We start from the raw sequence: 19,530 nt of genomic DNA, 5'->3' as shown, positions 1-19,530 counted from the left end.
ATCTGACTTCTCATAGACTTTGCTGGGAAGTCAGATGTCAGAAAGTTCTGACAAACTGCAGCCAAAAACGCAGCAAAAAAAGCAGTGTGCGCATGTAGCCTAAGTGTTTCAGCGTGGCAAAACATTTCTCAGACAACCATTAATAAACTCACTGATAGCAAGTCAAGGTGTGTAAGTGCATGAATTTCTGCACGTGATGCTTGTACTCAATACTGAATAAACTGAGGCGTTTTGAAAATTGTGTTTTCATTTACCCAGCATTTGCATATATCATTAACACATCTATCGATCCTCTGCTTTTCATAATTCCAAGAATTTTCCGTTCTTGGTGTTGCAATTTCAGTTTTGAAGTTTTAATTGTATGCGCGCGCGCGCACACACACACACACACACACACACACACACACACACACACAACCTATATGTCTAGCTATATATTCACTGGAGATATAGATACAGTATATAACTAGGTTCCCTCGCCCCTACACTACCCTCACCATTTCATGAAAAACTTCTCAGACTGGATGCTAGAGATGGGCTGTATAAAAGCAGATGGAAAAGAACTATCTCCATGCTATTTTCACCTTTAGAGTATTGCCGACAGTATCCGATTTATATTGACTTTAAGGATTTTTATAAAAGATAGCACTAAAGGTCCTTTTCTATGCCTCTATGAAGAGGCTATTTGCACATTTAAATTCCAAGTGGAGCATTGCATGGCTTAGAAGTCAACTTCTGTTGACATGGCAATCTCTACAAGGATAAATGTTACTGCTTAGGCTAGGGACACACGATGAGTAAAACAGAGCAAGTGGAATACGATATATATTATAAAAAAAAAAAAAAAAAAAATTAAAAACTCATTCCACTCGGACCAAAGTTACTCTACGGGGCCACTCCCATAAAGATTTTTTTTTTCTCAGCCCCAAAATCGGACTGGGAAACTAATCGCAGCATGCTGCAAGTGGAATCCGATTAGTTTTCACTCGCACCCATACAAGCCTATGGTTGCAAGAGAAACATCGCATTGCACTCGCATTACACCGAAGTGCAGTGCGATATACGTATCAGCTGATAATGGAGGAGATAGAGAGATTAATCTCTACTTCTCCTCCACAGGTGTGCTCCGATCTCAGGATTGCAGCATGACACTCGGCTTACACTCGCAGCAGAGAGGAAGCCGAGGGTCATTAGCATAACGCATCCGATGCTCTCGCATCAGATGCTAAATGCCCGTGTCTCCTTAGCCTTAGAATCCCTGTCAGAAGTCTCTCGTGTAGCTAAATCAGACGTCCTGCAAACACCCAGAAACAAGTGTGTTCAAATGGAGTGCCTGGTTTAGCTTCTTATCCCAAATCATACGGCAAGGAGTGTTGAAGGGTACATGTTGTTTTTAAAGGGGGTGTTTTTAAGTTGTTAAATAGCTTTAGTTAGACAGCATGAAAATAGAAAATAGGCAGGTTTGCATTTGACTTGCGCTGTCATTTCGCTTATAATTACAGATTTTGTCTTTTATATTGTACAGCTGGTTTCCATGGAGTTCTACCTCTATTGCCTGGCCAAAGGTGCACAGTAATTACATTCAAGGTAGGGGGGGTTGACTCTTAACAACCCAATTGATTCTCTCCAGTTCCTTGATGCTATACAGCATCTATCAGCTCACCTCCCTCTCATCTTCTGAAGTAATTCAGCCATAAATCACCAAGAGGACAGCTTTCACAGTAGGTCACATAATTACAAGACCCTGCTCTCACTGCCCAGAGATGTGTGCTTGTTCAAACACCCTGTTATCTCTATGTGTAAAAACAGCGATGACAGTATAGACTCAGAACAAACCACTTATGAATGAATGTGCTGTGCTTTACAGTTCTATTAATACTAAAGTTCTCCTTGAGTGATAGCTTTGGTGAATAGGAGACCCCAACCTACTAGAAACCAGGAAGACTGTAAGAACCTTGAATTGCGCTCAACTGCTCAAGAGACAACTTGAGAATACCCCTTTATGGACTCCTACTTCCATTAGGTGGCACTAGCTCAAATCTTTCTCCTCTCTGAAGAGGCAAGTTGTATAAATGAGTATATAAATGTAGGCCACACTCCAGCTGAAAATAGCAAGGAGTTACTACTTTTTCACTTGCTGTTAGATATAGCACATCTGTAGCAACCAGTCAGACTGATCTCACGTTATCATCAAGCGGCTGTACTGTAAACGGAGGGTAGTTGAAGGACCGCAAAAATTTGGGGTCCAACCAATGGTATTGATGAAATACCCCTCTCTTCGACTCCATTAAGTTCAGTCAACAGAACGGCTCAGTCATACAGAATATGATACAATATTCCAACTGTTACTACTAGGTAACATGGCAAACATACCCTTCATTTGACTTGAATGCACGCTACGCAACATTGTCTCAAAAAATCATTTAAATTGCTTAAAACCTACAACAAACTCTGATCCTTGTGTGGTATTATGTAAGCACAGTAGGAGATTTTGAAAGCATTTGCTCATTTCTGACGAATGGCCACAAAGGTTTCCAGTAAAAGTACACAGCATGGAGTGCTTCCTATGAACAGAAGCGTATGATCAACTGTGGTTCTGTTCTTTGTACGTTTCCATTTAGCTCACGTTATGAGGCTCAGCCGACAGCATCACCTTACATTTAATTGCCTTGTCGAAAAGTCATCAATGCTTTTAGTAAGCCGTTTTGTGAATAGTTTATGTATCCTGCCACAGTAGGTGTGTTCGGTTTTCTGCAATTCCAGTTCTAAAGGATGCAACAAAGAATGAATGATGTCATCTCCAAATGAGAACTATGGGGATAAAAAAAGAAAAAAGGATTACGATTATGAATCACGAAAGCATAGAAAGTCTTAACCGCTACCAGAAAAGACAGGCGAGCAGGACATAGCGACAAATATCTAGCGGCTGGAAATTACATTTCTACCTGTCTGAGCTCACGCTGTTTGAATGTACAGATAAGCTTATTAGGGGGAGCAAAGAACCGGTCAGATTCTAACGCAATCAAGTGTAGTCTATACAGGTAACAATTGTGTGAATGATCGTTTATGTGAACGGAACAAGTTCACCGAAAGTAATGACATTAAGGCCCCTTTCACACATCAGTTTTTTACCATCAGTCACAATCTGTCGAATTTTGAAAAAAAATGGATCCGGTGACTGATGCCTCTGGATCCGTTTTTGCATTGCATTTCCATTTTGCATTAGCGACGGATTGCGACAGATGGCCCCACGTTTCATCAGTCGTTCGACGGATCCATTGAACAATGTTTGTCCGTCAGTCGGAGACGACGTCCACAGTAACATTTTTTTGTGTATGTCGAAAAAAAAACAACCAGCAATGGATCAGTCGCCGTCCGTTGTTTGGTAGAATGGAAGCCTATGGGCGCAGGATCCGTCGTAATCCGTCAAATGACGGAATCCAGCGATGGATCAGTTTTTTTAACAGAGCATGCTCAGATGGGGTGTAAAAACACTGTTGGGTTGAAAAAAAACAATGCGACTGATCCGTGTTTTTGACATATCCGTCGCATCAGTTTTTCCACAATCTGCGACAGATCCGTCGAGAAAACAGATTGTGACTGATGGCAAAAAACTGATGTGTGAAAGGGGCCTAAACATGTACTGGTTGATAACAAAAACGATGTGACGATACTTAATTAGCCAAAAAAGTCAGACGAACATTCAAATTGCTGTGAAAATGCTTGTCTACATCATTAGCAGGTCACTTTTAGCACTCATTTTGGCTGTGTGAATACAAACATCTGCTTGTATAAATGCAGTATTAATATTTTATACTGAAACCAATTTTGTCTTTAAGAAATTGAAAAACTAAATTCATAATTCGGGTAGGTTCAGAAAGTTTAGCATGTATTCTGTGCTAACATCTGTGTGAAAATCCATTGTTGTTTATGATAGATCCGTGCTGTCATTAATATGGTAATGGGTTTTTCCACAACAAATACAAAAACTGCCTTTAAAGATTGTTCTTATTGTTGATATTCAGGAGCACATCGCTCCCTGGCTTTCTGTTTGCTAGCTGGTAGTTAGCTCTTGATGACTGACAGCTAAGATCGGTGGCATTGTCAGGCTGCTTCATGAGGCTAGCAGATCCAGCTTTGGCTATAAAGTATTATAGTACAGGGGCACTAAAGCTGACATGGATCCAATGATCCAGCCAACTTTAGACAGGCCATCTGACAGGCTACGCAGGTAGCCAGTAACCTAAGCAACAAGTAGCAAATTATACGTTAGAAATCCCTCCGTTCTTGAAAAAGTCAGTTGGATCAATGATCCTAACCCGCCAATATGGGCATAGAAAGTCAGATAAAATGATACCTTGATATTTGCAATTCAATGTTTTATTTCAGAGAAATCCAGTTTTCTTATTTATAATTTAACTGATAATATCTATGGGCAGAACATTGATCTCCCTAAATATCTGCCTTCAGAGCTTGTTTTAAATGGAAGGGGGCATCACCAGTGTGAGACATAAAAATCAGGAGACCGGACTGTCAGTCATTACATGTCTCATACTGGTAACGCACCCTTCATTTACAATAAGCTCTGGAGGCAGATTTTCATGTAGATCAATGTCCTGCCTATGGATCTTAAAGGGAATTGGTCATCAGGTTTTTGCCATTAATCTGAGAGCAGCATAACATAGGGGCAGAAATCCTGATTCCAGCGGTATTTCACTTACTGGGCTACTTTGTGAAGTTTTGATAAAAATCACCATTTAATCAGCAATAGATTATCATTAGAGGACTACTTGGTGTGCTGCCAGGTAATACAGCATATTCATGAGTTTGTATAACTGCTAGATCTGCAGCAGAGAATCCATGACAGCAAACAGCTCAGTAAGTGACACATTGCTGGAATCAGGGTCTCTGTCCCTACATTATGCTGCCCTTAGATGAGGGAGCAAAAACCTGGTGAAAGATTATCTTTAACAGCTCATTTATATATTACGAACAAAGTGGATTTCTCTACAATAAGATGTCAGATCGCAGATACGAAGGTATCATTTTATTTAACTTACTATGACATACATGAAAAATAGCAACAAGAAGAGGAGATAAGAACTCCCCAAACTAATACCTCACATATATTTTATATGTATTTTTTGCACTTTGATTATGCGGGGTGCAGCCGGGCCTCTTAATACGGCCGTGCATAGTGGAATTTCTGTCCCTTACGTGCTGCAGTGAGTAGTGTCCGAGTAACCCGCCTAATCTAATAGTAAGGGCGTGGTAATAGGTTGCTGGCTGGACACCATGCGCATACAAGTGTGAACAGTGCCCTATGCGCGCCACTAGTGTGCAATTTACCTTGCACCTGTGAAGTGTCCATCATGTTGAGAGGCTTGTCTGCATCCTGTTTGTGCATTAGATGTGTTGGCCTGGGCTAACTGGACTAATTGCCCTTTTTTGCTGTGAGTACTATGATATACATGCCCATATAAATGGCCTAGGAAGGTTCATCCCTACTGACATATTCCCTGAAATTACTCAGTTACTTATTATTGCAAGCAATTTGTAGTTGTATCCATTCTGATGAGGAGAAAACCACTTAAGTGACAGTCACCAAGGCAAAACATACTCCAAAATAGTGGATTTGTCTGCTGTAGGTAGCTGAAATACTTGGGTTGGCTGCTAAATGTTTTCATCCAATACAGAATGTGTGTCAGGAAACTCTCGTTTGTAACTGCTCATTACATATACAGTTTATCACAAGATGTAGGTAAATTACTATTGTATTGGCTGAAAAGTCACTAAATATGCCAATACCGATCAGCATTAAAAATTCATTTTCTACACGTCAACACAACATCATGCTATATCAATTACGACAAGCTTAACTCTCAACGCTTGCTAAATGTAAGTGTATATTGACTACAATGCTACGTTTACAAAAAAGCCCTAATCACTGTATGCAAAAGCTTTAGCTGAAATACAGAGGTCATCTTCCAAAGAAAAAAAAAAAAAAGGCAGATTCCGCTAAGCATTAAGAAAAGAATTTCATGGAAACCATTTTAGCGAATGCAGAGCAACCTCACATCCCCAAAAGTCCACTTTTTCATTTTTACTTCCACATGACAGCAGTTATATAGCACCATTAAAATATAGTATTGATTTCTGAAGGTTATATACAAGGCAGCCTCTTATATTCCAATGAGTGCCAGCCAATTTTACAACTCATCAGTGGGTTTACAAGTAATAAATTGTTTATTAGAAGGCTTATTTGTAGCTTGTAAGAAAAGAAATTAGATCTGCTTGGCTGAAAACCATGCATACATTTAATGTAATAACCTCTGGAAAGTTGGCAAATAACCAGGCCAAGGTTTAATGGTGTTCTTACGCTGCAGCACTACATTAAATGACAGAGGTAGTTCTTCTTCAGGGCGCGATTACACTAGACTCTCGCTATGGAGTTGTAAAAGTAAGAAAGAAGAATCGAAGAAAAAGCATGCTTCATTACTCCCACGTAGACTACATCCGCTGGCATCATTCTTCCCATCGGGCTTGGCTGAAGCATTCTGCTCGATTACATCGATGCGGTCTTTCAGTTTACAACAGTTCCAATGACATATGGATGATGAAAAGGTTTATGGTATTATCCCCTTCGTGACGCGGACAATTTTCATTTTTATGTTTTCATTTTTTCCTTCCCTTCTTCCCAGAGCCATAACTTTATTTTTCTGTCCACATAAGACATATGATGGCTTCTTTTTTGCGGGATGAGACATACTTTTGCATGACACCATTCATTCTACTATAACCTACAATCGTCTCATCGCTTGTGCTATATACTCGCTTTTATTAACTCTTCATGAAAAGAAATAGAACACAAAACTGCAACTATATTAGCATACTTACAATACATAGCATATATTTGCACAGGTTTATGCAATACAAAGTTTGGTGTGAGTGCTTCTTTATGTTTTACGCTCATGTGATGCTTAACCCATTCACCCCCGGGCGATTTTCCATTTTAGTTTTTTTTTTTTGCTCCCCTTCTTCCGAGAGCCATAACCATTTTATTTTTCAGTCATTCTTGCCATGTGAGGGCTTATTTTTTGCGGGACGAGTTGTACTTTCAAATTAAATAAGTTTTACCATAAAGTTTACTAGAAAATGTCAAAAAAAATTCCAAGTGTAGAAAAATTGCAAAAAAAGTGCGACTGCATGATGGTTTTTGGGATATTTTATTCCCAGTGTTCACTATATGGTAAAACTGATATGTCGGTATGATGCCTCAGGTCAGTACGAGTTCATAGAAACCAAACATGTATAGGTTTACTTTTATCTAAGGGGTTAAAAAAAAATTCAGACATTTGTCCAAAAAAAGTGGCACACTTTTTGCGCCTTGTTCCATGACCGTTAGCTGATATTGCATTTTGTACACAATTTGCGACAAAAAAAAAAAAAAAAAGTAATTTTGCTATTGTAAATTTTTTTTGCGGCTACGCCATTTACCGATCACATTGATTGATCTTATATTTTGATAGATTGGGCATTTCTGAAAGTGGCGATACCAAATCTGTGTATATTTTCAATGTGGCAAATGGGGGAGTGATTTCAACTTTTTTTAATTTTTAAAAACTTTTTTTTTTTTTTTACTTTACTAGTCCCCCAGGGGACTTTAAAGGGTGCATTACACGCTGCGACATCGCTAACGATCCCTAACGATATATCATCGGGGTCACGTCGTTTATGACGCACATCCGGCGCCGTTAGCGACATCGCAGCGTGTGACACCAATGAGTGACGATCAACGAGCGCAAAAACGTGAAAAATCGTTGCTTGTTGACACGTCGTTCATTTCCTTAATATCGTTGCTGCTGCAGGTACGATGTTGTTAGTCGTTCCTGCGGCAGCACACATCGCTATGTGTGACACTGCTGGAACGACGAACATCTCCTTAACTGCGTCCACCGGCAATGCGGAAGGAAAGAGGTGGGCGGGATGTTACATCCCGCTCATCTCCGCCCCTCCGCTTCAATTGAATGGCTGCCGTGTGACGTCACGACACGAATCAACCCCTTAGAAAGGAGGCGGTTCGCCGGCCAGAGCGACGTCGCAGGAAAGGTAAGTCCATGTGACGGGTGTTAGCGATGTTGTGCGCCACGGGCAGCGATGTGCCCGCGTCGCACAACCGACGGGGGCGGGTACGCTCACTAGCGATATATGTACCGATATCGCAGTGTGTAAAGTACCCTTAAGGGTCAGCTGTCCAATCGCTCATTCATTTCTCCCTATCAGAGCTGCACAGCTCAGATCAGCAGAAATGCTCTCTTCTGTTACAGCCAGCTCTCTGCCGACAGTAACAGGAAGTCATGATAGCGACAGGAGTTATCACGTGACCCTGTGCTACCATCTGCTCCCTTTAATCATGTCAAGGGGCCTCCGATGGCGGTGGGTAAGAGTGTGTTAGTCGCTGCAAGCATTTAAATCGTCACATTTTGACAACAAGATTTAAGGGGTTAACAGGTGCGGATGGATCGCAGATTTAAGGGGTTAACAGGTGCAGGTGGATCGCAGATCCACCTGCGTGGCACACATGCGGCCAGCTATTATGCTGGCGTTTTATCAAATCACATGCCGTACATATTAATCGTACATATTAATTATCCAAGTTGTACATCATACGCTGCCCAAATGCCGCTGATAACTAAGGGCAGCAAAAAAAACAATCAATTGAGGAAACGCGTAGGGCATAACACACTAATCACGGGTACACAGACTGCACTTCACTGGTTTACACTGCACGTAGCAGCATGCTTCATTAGCCATTGCTGTACTGCAGGCTCATGTTATCTAGATAGGTATGAAAATCCGCAGAAATTAGAAATAATCAACATTACCATGATGGTCCCTTAGGTAACTTATTATATAGGGACAATTCTAATCTGTGGATTATTTGCTAGTGAGACAAATTTACGTGTCCAAGTACCTCAACCTGGAAGAGGCATTCATTGTTAAAACCCTCCATCTTAATGCGACTTCAAAGAGCAAATGGGGAATTATTACACTTGTCTCGCCATTATTAATACTGGACAGCCCAATCTAGATATTTAGGAGATTGATCCAAAATAGGGTCTAACTTGGCTACACTTCAACCCTTGAACAGTGAAATAATTATCTATTTTTTAGTTGGAGATTCTTGATAATCACAGAAAACAAAACAAAACAGCAGACATATGCGGGGATCGCCGCTGGCTCACTGCAGCAGCCAGTGGTGATTACCCCTCCAGGGTAAGCACACACACAGCGAGAAAAATGGAGCAAGTGCAATGCGATAAAAAATAAATAAAAATCGCATTCCACCCACACCCATGTTACTCTATGGCCTGCTCCCGTTAGGGATTGTTTTTCTCAGCCCTAATCGGACCGAGAAAACAATCGCAGCATGGTGCGGGTGGAATCCGATAAGTTTTCATCCGCACCCATACAAGTCTATGGATGAGAGAGAAACATCACATTGCACACGCATTATATCGGTGTAATGCGAGTGCAGTGCGAGAATCGCATCAGCTGACAATGGAAGAGATGGGGAGATGGGGAGATTAATCCCTCCCTCACCTCCTCAGCGCAGGCCCTCCCCTCCGCAGCTGTGATCGCAGGATCGCTGCACAGTGGCATGACAATCGGCTTACACTCCAGCAGAATGAGAGCAGAGTGTCATAAGCTTGACTTCCATTAATGCCCGTGAGGCCGTAGCCTCTATAATTAGGACGTACAGTTACGTCCTCTATTGTGAAGAGGTTAAGATTCATTTTCTCAGCACACTGCTCTATAAGTGCTTGTTTTTTGTTTAACTAGCTGGAGATTTTATCGGTACCATTCAGGATACACCAGACTTAATATTTTTTCTTTATTCTAATTGTATCCAAAAAGAGGATGAACAAATATGGCAATTCTTGAGTATTTATTTTTTTTTTGCGCCATTCATTGTGCAGGATGAATCATGGTCATGACATATGCAGGCACTTCAGGGGTGTTTTTTTTATTACATTAAACAAGGGTTTTTTTATGGAAAAAGAAGGGGTTTTGTTTTGTTTTTTTTAACATTTTACAATATTTGCCAGTCCAAGGGGACTTAAAGCTGTGCTCCTTTGATCACAGATAATTTATTACGCTGCACTATAGTGCAATGCAGTTTCCAGCTTGCCAATGGTAAACTATTAGACAGCCTTAGGCCTCATTCAGACATCAATGATTTTTCACGTAAACAAAAAAAAAAAAAGGAAAAAACGGTGCAAGCGTCATCTACATTTCTACATTTCTCATCAGAGCTTAGTGTGTCAGCGTTTCATCAGTGACTCTTCACCTACCAAAAAAGTTAATAAATTGCAAATCTAATATCTAGTGATGAGCGAGCACTATTGTGCTCCGTACTTGAAAGGAATAGGTCGGACGCTGGGACAGCCTTCATTCGAGTACCGAGTCAGTGGTAACCTCGAGCATTTTTCTAGAAAATCTTCCAGAAAAATACTAGTCTCCCATTGACTTCCATTATACTTGGTACTCGAGTCAAGCCCATGCCAGCATGTGACCTACTTGTTTCGAGTACTGAGCTCGGTGGTGTTCGCTCATCACTACTTACAGTGCCTACAAGTAGTATTCAAACCCCTGCAGATTTAGCAGGTTTGATAAGATGCCAATAAGTTAGAGCCTGCAAACTTCAAACAAGAGCAGGATTTATTAACAGATGCATAAATCTTACAAACCAACAAGTTATGTTGCTCAGTTAAATTTTAATAAATTTTCAACATAAAAGTGTGGGTCAATTATTATTCAGCCCCTAGGTTTAATATTTTGTGGAATAACCCTTGTTTGCAATTACAGCTAATAATCGTCTTTTATAAGACCTGATCAGGCCGGCACAGGTCTCTGGAGTTATCTTCGCCCACTCCTCCATGCAGATATTCTCCAAGTTATCTAGGTTCTTTGGGTGTCTCATGTGGACTTTAATCTTGCGCTCCTTCCACAAGTTTTCAATTGGGTTAAGGTCAGGAGACTGACTAGGCCACTGCAACACCTTTATTTTTTCCCTCTTGAACAAGGCCTTGGTTTTCTTGGCTGTGTGCTTTGGGTCGTTGTCTTGTTGGAAGATGAAAGGACGACCCATCTTAAGATCCTTGATGGAGGAGCGGAGGTTCTTGGCCAAAATCTCCAGGTAGGCCGTGCTATCCATCTTCCCATGGATGCGGACCAGATGGCCATGCCCCTTGGATGAGAAACAGCCCCACAGCATGATGCTGCCACCACCATGCTTGACTGTAGGGATGGTATTCTTGGGGTCGTATGCAGTGCCATCCAGTCTCCAAACGTCACGTGTGTGGTTGGCACCAAAGATCTCGATCTTGGTCTCATCAGACCAGAGAACCTTGAACCAGTCTGTCTCAGAGTCCTCCAAGTGATCATGAGCAAACTGTAGACGAGCCTTGACATGACGCTTTGAAAGTAAAGGTACCTTACGGGCTCGTCTGGAACGGAGACCATTGCGGTGGAGTACGTTACTTATGGTATTGACTGAAACCAATGTCCCCACTGCCATGAGATCTTCCCGGAGCTCCTTCCTTGTTGTCCTTGGCTTAGCCTTGACTCTTCGGACAAGCCTGGCTTCGGCACGGGTGGAAACTTTCAAAGGCTGTCCAGGCCGTGGAAGGCTAACAGTAGTTCCATAAGCCTTGCACTTCCGGATGATGCTCCCAACAGTGGAGACAGGTAGGCCCAACTCCTTGGAAAGGGTTTTGTAACCCTTGCCAGCCTTGTGACCCTCCAGGATCTTGTCTCTGATGGCCTTGGAATGCTCCTTTGTCTTTCCCATGTTGACCAAGTATGAGTGCTGTTCACAAGTTTGGGGAGGGTCTTAATTAGTCAGAAAAGGCTGGAAAAAGAGATAATTAATCCAAACATGTGAAGCTTATTGTTCTTTGTGCCTGAAATACTTCTTAATACTTTAGGGGAACCAAACAGAATTCTGGTGGTTTGAGGGGTTGAATAATAAATGACCCTATGAATAAAACTTTTCACAATTTAAAAAAAAAAAAAAAAGAAATAACATTCTTTTTTGCTGCAGTGCATTTCACACTTCCAGGCTGATCTACAGTCCAAATGTCACAATGCCAAGTTAATTCCGAATGTGTAAACCTGCTAAATCTGCAGGGGGTTGAATACTACTTGTAGGCACTGTATATCCATTGCAATGTTAATCACAGACAGCACACATATTGCACATGGATTCCATCCATGTGATGCCTGCGATTTTCACTGACCCATAGACTTGTATGGGTCCATGACACTGATCAAACGCGTTCTGCAAAAAAACCCAAAAGACACGTGAATAGCTCCATAGAGCACAATGGATGTGTGTGTTTTATCCGTGAATAGCACAGATCGAAAAAATGAAAAACGGAAGTCTGAATGATCTATGGCAGACCCGGAGGCCATTTTTAGGCTCCTGTTTCTATAGCAACTATTGTCTCCCAGTGATTGCGTTGCAGGAAGCTGGCTGAGTGAAGTGAGAAAAGGAGGGATGTCCCTCAGTCCAACTCCCACCATGCCGCGGTTGCTATTAACTGTATCATGTAATAGGTGAATGGAGCAGAAGCAGGGGGCTGACATTGCACACCATCTCACTGCTGTGCCTCTGTTAGCAGCTGGGGGCGAGCACTATTAGTGGGAGCTCTGGGATCATGATCTCTGGGTGAGAATGCCCTGCCTTTTCATGTCTTTGTGGAAACCGGCAAGTTCAATAGTGCGATAATGGAAACTGGTTAAACTAAACATGTACAGTGGTAAAGTTAGCATTGTATTGAAATGGTCAGACAATTAAACGCCGAACCTTACATTGCGCAGTGCTTCATATACAGCTCTAAAAGCTGGCTGCTTATTGTCATGGTATACACCTCTATTCCCATGAAGAATAAAAATGCCATCTTCAGCTTCATTACAATTGCTTCCATAGATACAATGATCAGGACGATAATTCCACTGGCAAGGGAAGACATAAAGACTTTCTGTAAAGAAGTAAAAACAAACATTACTTCTACATGGATACCAACGATAAAACAAAATATATACATTCTAAAATATATAGAACACTACAATGAAGTCACAAGGCATGATCACTGGTATGAGTCACTACTTTATACACTATATATTAAAGAAGCACTACCATTCAGTTTTTTTATTCATAAAATATGTGCATAAATGCATGTAATGCACTGCGAGAGTGTGTTTATATACTCGCTGCTCTCTCCAGTATCCAGTGCTGGTCTGCTCCTCTTCTCGGTGATATCACCGCTCTGTACACTCTCTGGTTTGTGCTGTGCTCTGCGTGACCCGGAAGGGGCTTTTACAATGTAAGTCTATGGAGCGTCAAAGAGAGGACTCCACAAGCCGTCACTCTAAGGCTATGTGCGCACTTACCGGATTTTGCCGCGGATTTGTTGCGGATTTGCTGCATGTTTCGCTGCAGAAAATGTTCATAACATCTCTGCAGTGAAATCACCAGCAAAACCTATGGGCAAAAAAAATCCTGTGCGCACTAGGCGGAATTTGACAGCTGCATGTTTTGCTGCGGGATTCCCGCAGCAAAAACAATTGCATGTCAATTTTTTCCGCACGTCGCTGCGGGATTTCACTCCATTGACTCCAATGTTAATCGTGAAATCCCGCAGGGAATAACGCAGGCAGCAAATTCTGTGCGGTTCACTGCGTTTTCCTGCGTTATTCCCTGCGGTATTTCGCGGTTTACCTCCGGTAATGTACATCGCCTGTCTGCAGTTTTGCAGGGAAGTGATGTCATTACAGGAAGAGGAAGCGGAGCAGAGAGTAAACACACACAGATCACACACACAGAACACATCACAGACATAGAGCACAGACACAGACACATAGAACACACATAGAAAGAAAACGGAAATATAGAAAACAAAGAACGTGGGCTCCGCTGCATATTTACCTTCCAGCCGAGGTAAGCACACAGCGGCGGCCCGGTATTCTCAGGCTGGGGAGGGAGAGGGGCAGGGTTAATGTCCCCCGCCTCACTCCCACCTCCCGCAGCCGAGAATATCAGCCGCAGCTACCCCGGTTATGCGGCAGCACCGGCGTGTCCCCGGCTCTTCCTGCCGCCGTGTAGCAGTGGCAGCAAGGTAATACAAGGGGTTAATGGTGGTGGATCACCGCCATTAACTCCAGGCTTGATCATGGCAGCGTCTATGAGACAGCTGACATGATCAACCCGTAAGTAAAGTGAAAAAACACACACACCGAAAAATCCTTTATTTTAAATAAAACAGACAAGCCTCGTTCACCATTTTATTAACCCCTCCCGCACAAAAGCTCCGGCGTAATCCACAGCTTCGACGTCCTGCGCTGCTTACATCCAGCCGCGACTGACACACAGCGCTGAATGAATGCAGCAGACAGCAGAGGTAATTACCGGTCATTTCCCACGGCCGGTAATGTGAACTCACTGCCGACCATGGGAAATGTAGCGATCTGTCCTCTATCTATCCCTCTATCTATTCTTCTGTCTATCTATCTACTATCTCAGAATTAAATGACTTTTTTTTTTTATTCAATGTGCTTTATTGCATTGAATGCAATAAAGCACATCCCAACCCGCATGCGGCAATACCGCGAACAATACCACGGTGAAACCGCGGCAAACCGCATGCGGTTTTCGGGTGCGGTTTGCCGCGTTTTTTTACCGCGGGTGCAGTAATCTTTGAGAGCATGTGGAATTTTCTCAAGAAAATTCCATTTCCCAGTGCGCACATAGCCTAAAACAGATTCTCGGCTCACGCACAGAGCGCACTTCTTCACTGAGTGCCATTGTAAACTGTGGGCCTTTCATTGGAAAATCATGCAAAGACATGGATAGTCTTCAGAAAAGTGCCACAAATTTAATTTTCAGTCTCAACAGAACAAATATGCTTTAAAATGACCAAATCAATCCTAATAATTCTTATAGCATTGCAAACATGTACAAACGTTCACAAAATTTCATAAAAAACAAAGGGGGCTTTCAAATGTATACAAACAGGTCAACTCTTCATTTATGAAAAACCTCCAGCAAACCCCATTAAACAAAATTGAATAATCAGGTCAAAAGTGACCAGTATTCCCTAAGTATTCTATTTTTTTTTTTTTTTAAATCTGCCAAAGACTTCCCAAAACAGAGACCTTCTTATTTAGTGCTAATCTTCATGATCTTTACAAGGGAACATGTCTCAAAGGATTCTTTGGGAGCGCTTCTTTAAAGTGAACCTGTCAGGTCCAATATGCACCCAGAACCACGAGCAGTTCTGGGTGCACCTAATCCCTGCCTAACCGTCCCTGTATACACTAGCATAAAGCGATCTTTAGAGAAATTATTTCTAAAGATCTTTTACTGTATGCTAATGAGCGCGGGGACTAGCCCCCTGAGTGTTAGTTTCCCAGCCAGTCGCCCCCATTAGCATGTTAGTACGTCCCTGTGGGTGTACTGTCATGCTAATCAATACGCAGCGTTCGAGGATGATCTCACTCACCTCTCCGCTGCCAGACACTGGATTTCCGCTGTGCGCGTTCCCCCGGAGTTTGTGTCATGCGCACTATGAAGCAGAGTATACGCGTCATGGCTTCAAACTGAAGTAGTGCGCATGACCGAACCTCCGGGGTCATGTGCACTGAGCCAAAATTCCCTGTTGGACGCGATGGCAGCGGAGAGGAGAGTGAGATCATCCTGTGACGCTGCGGATTCATTAGAATGATAGCATGCCCACAAACGCATACCAACATGCTAATGGGGGCGACTGGCAAGGGAACTAACGCCCAGAGGACTATTCCCCGCGCTCCTTAGCATACGGTAAAAGATCTTTAGAAATACCTTTTCTAAAGATCTCTTTATCTATACTAGTGTATACAGGGACGGTTAGGCAGGGATGAACAATATGCACCCAGAACTGCTCGTGGTTCTGGGTGCATATTGAACCTGACAGGTTCACTTTAAGATACTCTAAAATTATCCTTTAAGTCAGGCACCCCTTGGTAAAGATCATTCAAATCTGCACTGATATATACATACACACATTATATAATATAATTTATATATTTTTTATAAATAGGCTCACAACTCTGCAAATATATGGCAGTTTTAAAAAAAAAAAAAAAAAATTGAAAAAAGGAAATAAATAAAATAATCTAATATGGTATAGGGAATAAATAAGGCTTACCTGGATTGTGAGAAAAAATTATATTCAAAAGATCTTGGTCCCCCCAAGTAATGTTCAGCTTGTACTTTTTCAGCAACGGCATAAGGATTTCTCCCCAGTGCAGACGGACAGTGGTCATGTCATTCTAGATGAAAAAGAAAACAGTTTATATTAGGTTATCTTCAAATTCTAATTTTGATTGATATTCTAAATTACAATACAGTGAGATCTTCAAGAAGACATTGTCAAAACAGCAAAATAGTCCACATGATTACAGTGGACTGATTATGCAAAGGACACTACACAAAATAAAGTTTGATACATTTCTAAACAAGTGAATGTTACAAGAAGCAAGTCAGAAGATTGAAATAAGAAAATCTTATAGCGCCACCTTTTGGACACTTTAGAGAACTACTGGAAGTGCAGTAATCCAATCCTAAATATACAGAAGAGAGTAGGTATCAGCGTTAGGAATGAGAGATGGTGATCATTAAAAGGAACGAATGATCAAACAGTAACGTTAAGCCTTTTATCACCAATTTTAAGTCTTGCTTCTTCATTCTCCATGTAAATACTTACAACGAAGAAAAATATATATATATTACTGTTGTAACGCTGATCACTGGCCCTCACAACAAATGCACAGCTGATGTTTTCTATAGATCACTTTTTATGTTCTCACATAACTCACAGGAGTACTCCTCTATTGGGGTGGCTATACAGTTTACAGGTTGTGGAGGGTAAGGGGACCACAAAGTGTTCTTACTGCCATGGTCAATACGGAGCGCCTAACCTGACCAATTCACGAAACCAGCGCAGTAGATTTGACATGGAATATAAAATGCCAAGTGGACATCCAACATTATAAAGTTGGAGACCGACAACACAGGATTGAACGTGAAGAGCTGAAGGTCATAGCTCACCTCCTTCCCCTCTCTGCACAATGATCTCTACATGAGTATGCCTAAATGCCTGCACAATTTTATATATTCAACTCATTCATACAAACAGTGCCTACAAGTAGTATTCAACCCCCTGCAGATTTAGCAGGTTTGATAAGATGCAAATAAGTTAGAGCCTGCAAACTTCAAACAAGAGCAGGATTTATTAACAGATGCATAAATCTTACAAACCAACAAGTTATGTTGCTCAGTTAAATTTTAATAAATTTTCAACATAAAAGTGTGGGTCAATTATTATTCAACCCCTAGGTTTAATATTTTGTGGAATAACCCTTGTTTGCAATTACAGCTAATAATCGTCTTTTAGAAGACCTGATCAGGCCGGCACAGGTCTCTGGAGTTATCTTGGCCCACTCCTCCATGCAGATCTTCTCCAAGTTATCTAGGTTCTTTGGGTGTCTCATGTGGACTTTAATCTTGAGCTCCTTCCACAAGTTTTCAATTGGGTTAAGGTCAGGAGACTGACTAGGCCACTGCAACACCTTGATTTTTTTCCCTCTTGAACCAGGCCTTGGTTTTCTTGGCTGTGTGCTTTGGGTCGTTGTCTTGTTGGAAGATGAAATGACGACCCATCTTAAGATCCTTGATGGAGGAGCGGAGGTTCTTGGCCAAAATCTCCAGGTAGGCCGTGCTATCCATCTTCCCATGGATGCGGACCAGATGGCCAGGCCCCTTGGCTGAGAAACAGCCCCACACCATCATGCTGCCACCAGCATGCTTGACTGTAGGGATGGTATTCTTGGGGTCGTATGCAGTGCCATCCAGTCTCCCAACGTCACGTGTGTGGTTGGCACCAAAGATCTCGATCTTGGTCTCATCAGACCAGAGAACCTTGAACCAGTCTGTCTCAGAGTCCTCCAAGTGATCATGAGCAAACTGTAGACGAGCCATGACATGATGCTTTGAAAGTAAAAGTTACCTTACGGGCTCGTCTGGAACGGAGACCATTGCGGTGGAGTACGTTACTTATGGTATTGACTGAAACCAATGTCCCCACTGCCATGAGATCTTCCCGGAGCTCCTTCCTTGTTGTCCTTGGGTTAGCCTTGACTCTTTGGACAAGCCTGGCCTTGGCACGGGTGGAAACTTTCAAAGGCTGTCCAGGCCGTGGAAGGCTAACAGTAGTTCCATAAGCCTTCCACTTCCGGATGATGCTCCCAACAGTGGAGACAGGTAGGCCCAACTCCTTGGAAAGGGTATTGTACCCCTTGCCAGCCTTGTGACCCTCCACGATCTTGTCTCTGATGGCCTTGGAATGCTCCTTTGTCTTTCCCATGTTGACCAAGTATGAGTGCTGTTCACAAGTTTGGGGAGGGTCTTAATTAGTCAGAAAAGGCTGGAAAAAGAGATAATTAATCCAAACATGTGAAGCTCATTGTTCTTTGTGACTGAAATACTTCTTAATACTTTAGGGGAACCAAAACAGAATTCTTGTGGTTTGAGGGGTTGAATAATAAATGACCCTCTGAATAAACTTTTCACAATTTAAAAAAAAAAAAAATAAAAAAAGAAATAACATTCTTTTTTGCTGCAGTGCATTTCACACTTCCAGGCTGATCTACAGTCCAAATGTCACAATGCCAAGTTAATTCCGAATGTGTAAACCAGCTAAATCGGCAGGGGGTTGAATACTACTTGTAGGCACTGTATATGCATACATGAAAAGATAAAAATAGATTAGCCCCATTCTCTCTAAAGGCCCCGTCACACTAAGCAACATCGCTAGCAACATCGCTGGTAACGAACAACTTTTGTGACGTTGCTAGCGATGTTGCTGTGTGTGACATCCAGCAACAACCTGGCCCCTGCTGTGAGGTCGTTGGTTGTTGCTGAATGTCCTGGGCCATTTTTTAGTTGTTGCTGTCCCGCTGTGAAGCACAGATCGCTGTGTGTGACAGCGAGACAGCAACAACTAAATGTGCAGGCAGCAGGAGCCGGCTTCTGCTGAGGCTGGTAACTAATGTAAACATCGGGTAACCAAGAAGCCCTGTCCTTGGTTACCCGATATTTACCTTTGATACCAGACTCCTCCGCTCTCACTGCCTGTGCTGCCGGCTCCTGCTCTGTGCACAGATAGCTGCAGCACACATCAGGCAATTAACCCGATGTGTGCTGTAACTAGGAGAGCAAGGAGCCAGCGCTCAGTGTGCGCTGCTCCCTGCTCTGTGCACATTTAGCTGCAGCACACATCGGGTTAATTAACCTGATGTGTGCTGTAACTAGGAGACTGGGGGCTGGTCACTGGTTGCTGGTGAGCTCACCAGCAACTCGTGTAGCCACGCTCCAGCGATCCCTGCCAGGTCAGGTTGCTGGTGGGATCGCTGGAGCGTCGCAGTGTG

General features: G+C 42.4%; 1 protein-coding gene across 2 annotated transcripts in view; it reads right to left on the bottom strand.

Moving 5' to 3' along the window:
* Positions 1-351: 351 nt before the first annotated feature.
* GXYLT1 (glucoside xylosyltransferase 1) overlaps positions 352-19,530 on the bottom strand; it is a 105,788-nt gene continuing 86,609 nt past the window's right edge. For both annotated transcript variants that reach the window (XM_075344986.1, XM_075344987.1), the window contains 3 exons: positions 16,251-16,374; positions 12,877-13,046; positions 352-2,811 (listed from right to left, as the gene is read on the bottom strand). In XM_075344986.1, the coding sequence (XP_075201101.1) occupies positions 2,650-2,811; positions 12,877-13,046; positions 16,251-16,374 (456 nt within the window). In that variant the 3' untranslated portion in view covers positions 352-2,649. The remainder of the gene's footprint in view (positions 2,812-12,876; positions 13,047-16,250; positions 16,375-19,530) is intronic.

Source organism: Anomaloglossus baeobatrachus, chromosome 4 (assembly GCF_048569485.1).
Source record: "Anomaloglossus baeobatrachus isolate aAnoBae1 chromosome 4, aAnoBae1.hap1, whole genome shotgun sequence".
Classification (NCBI taxonomy): domain Eukaryota; kingdom Metazoa; phylum Chordata; class Amphibia; order Anura; family Aromobatidae; genus Anomaloglossus; species Anomaloglossus baeobatrachus.
Note: the sequence above shows the minus strand (reverse complement) of the source record. Positions and strands in the feature narration are given on the sequence as shown.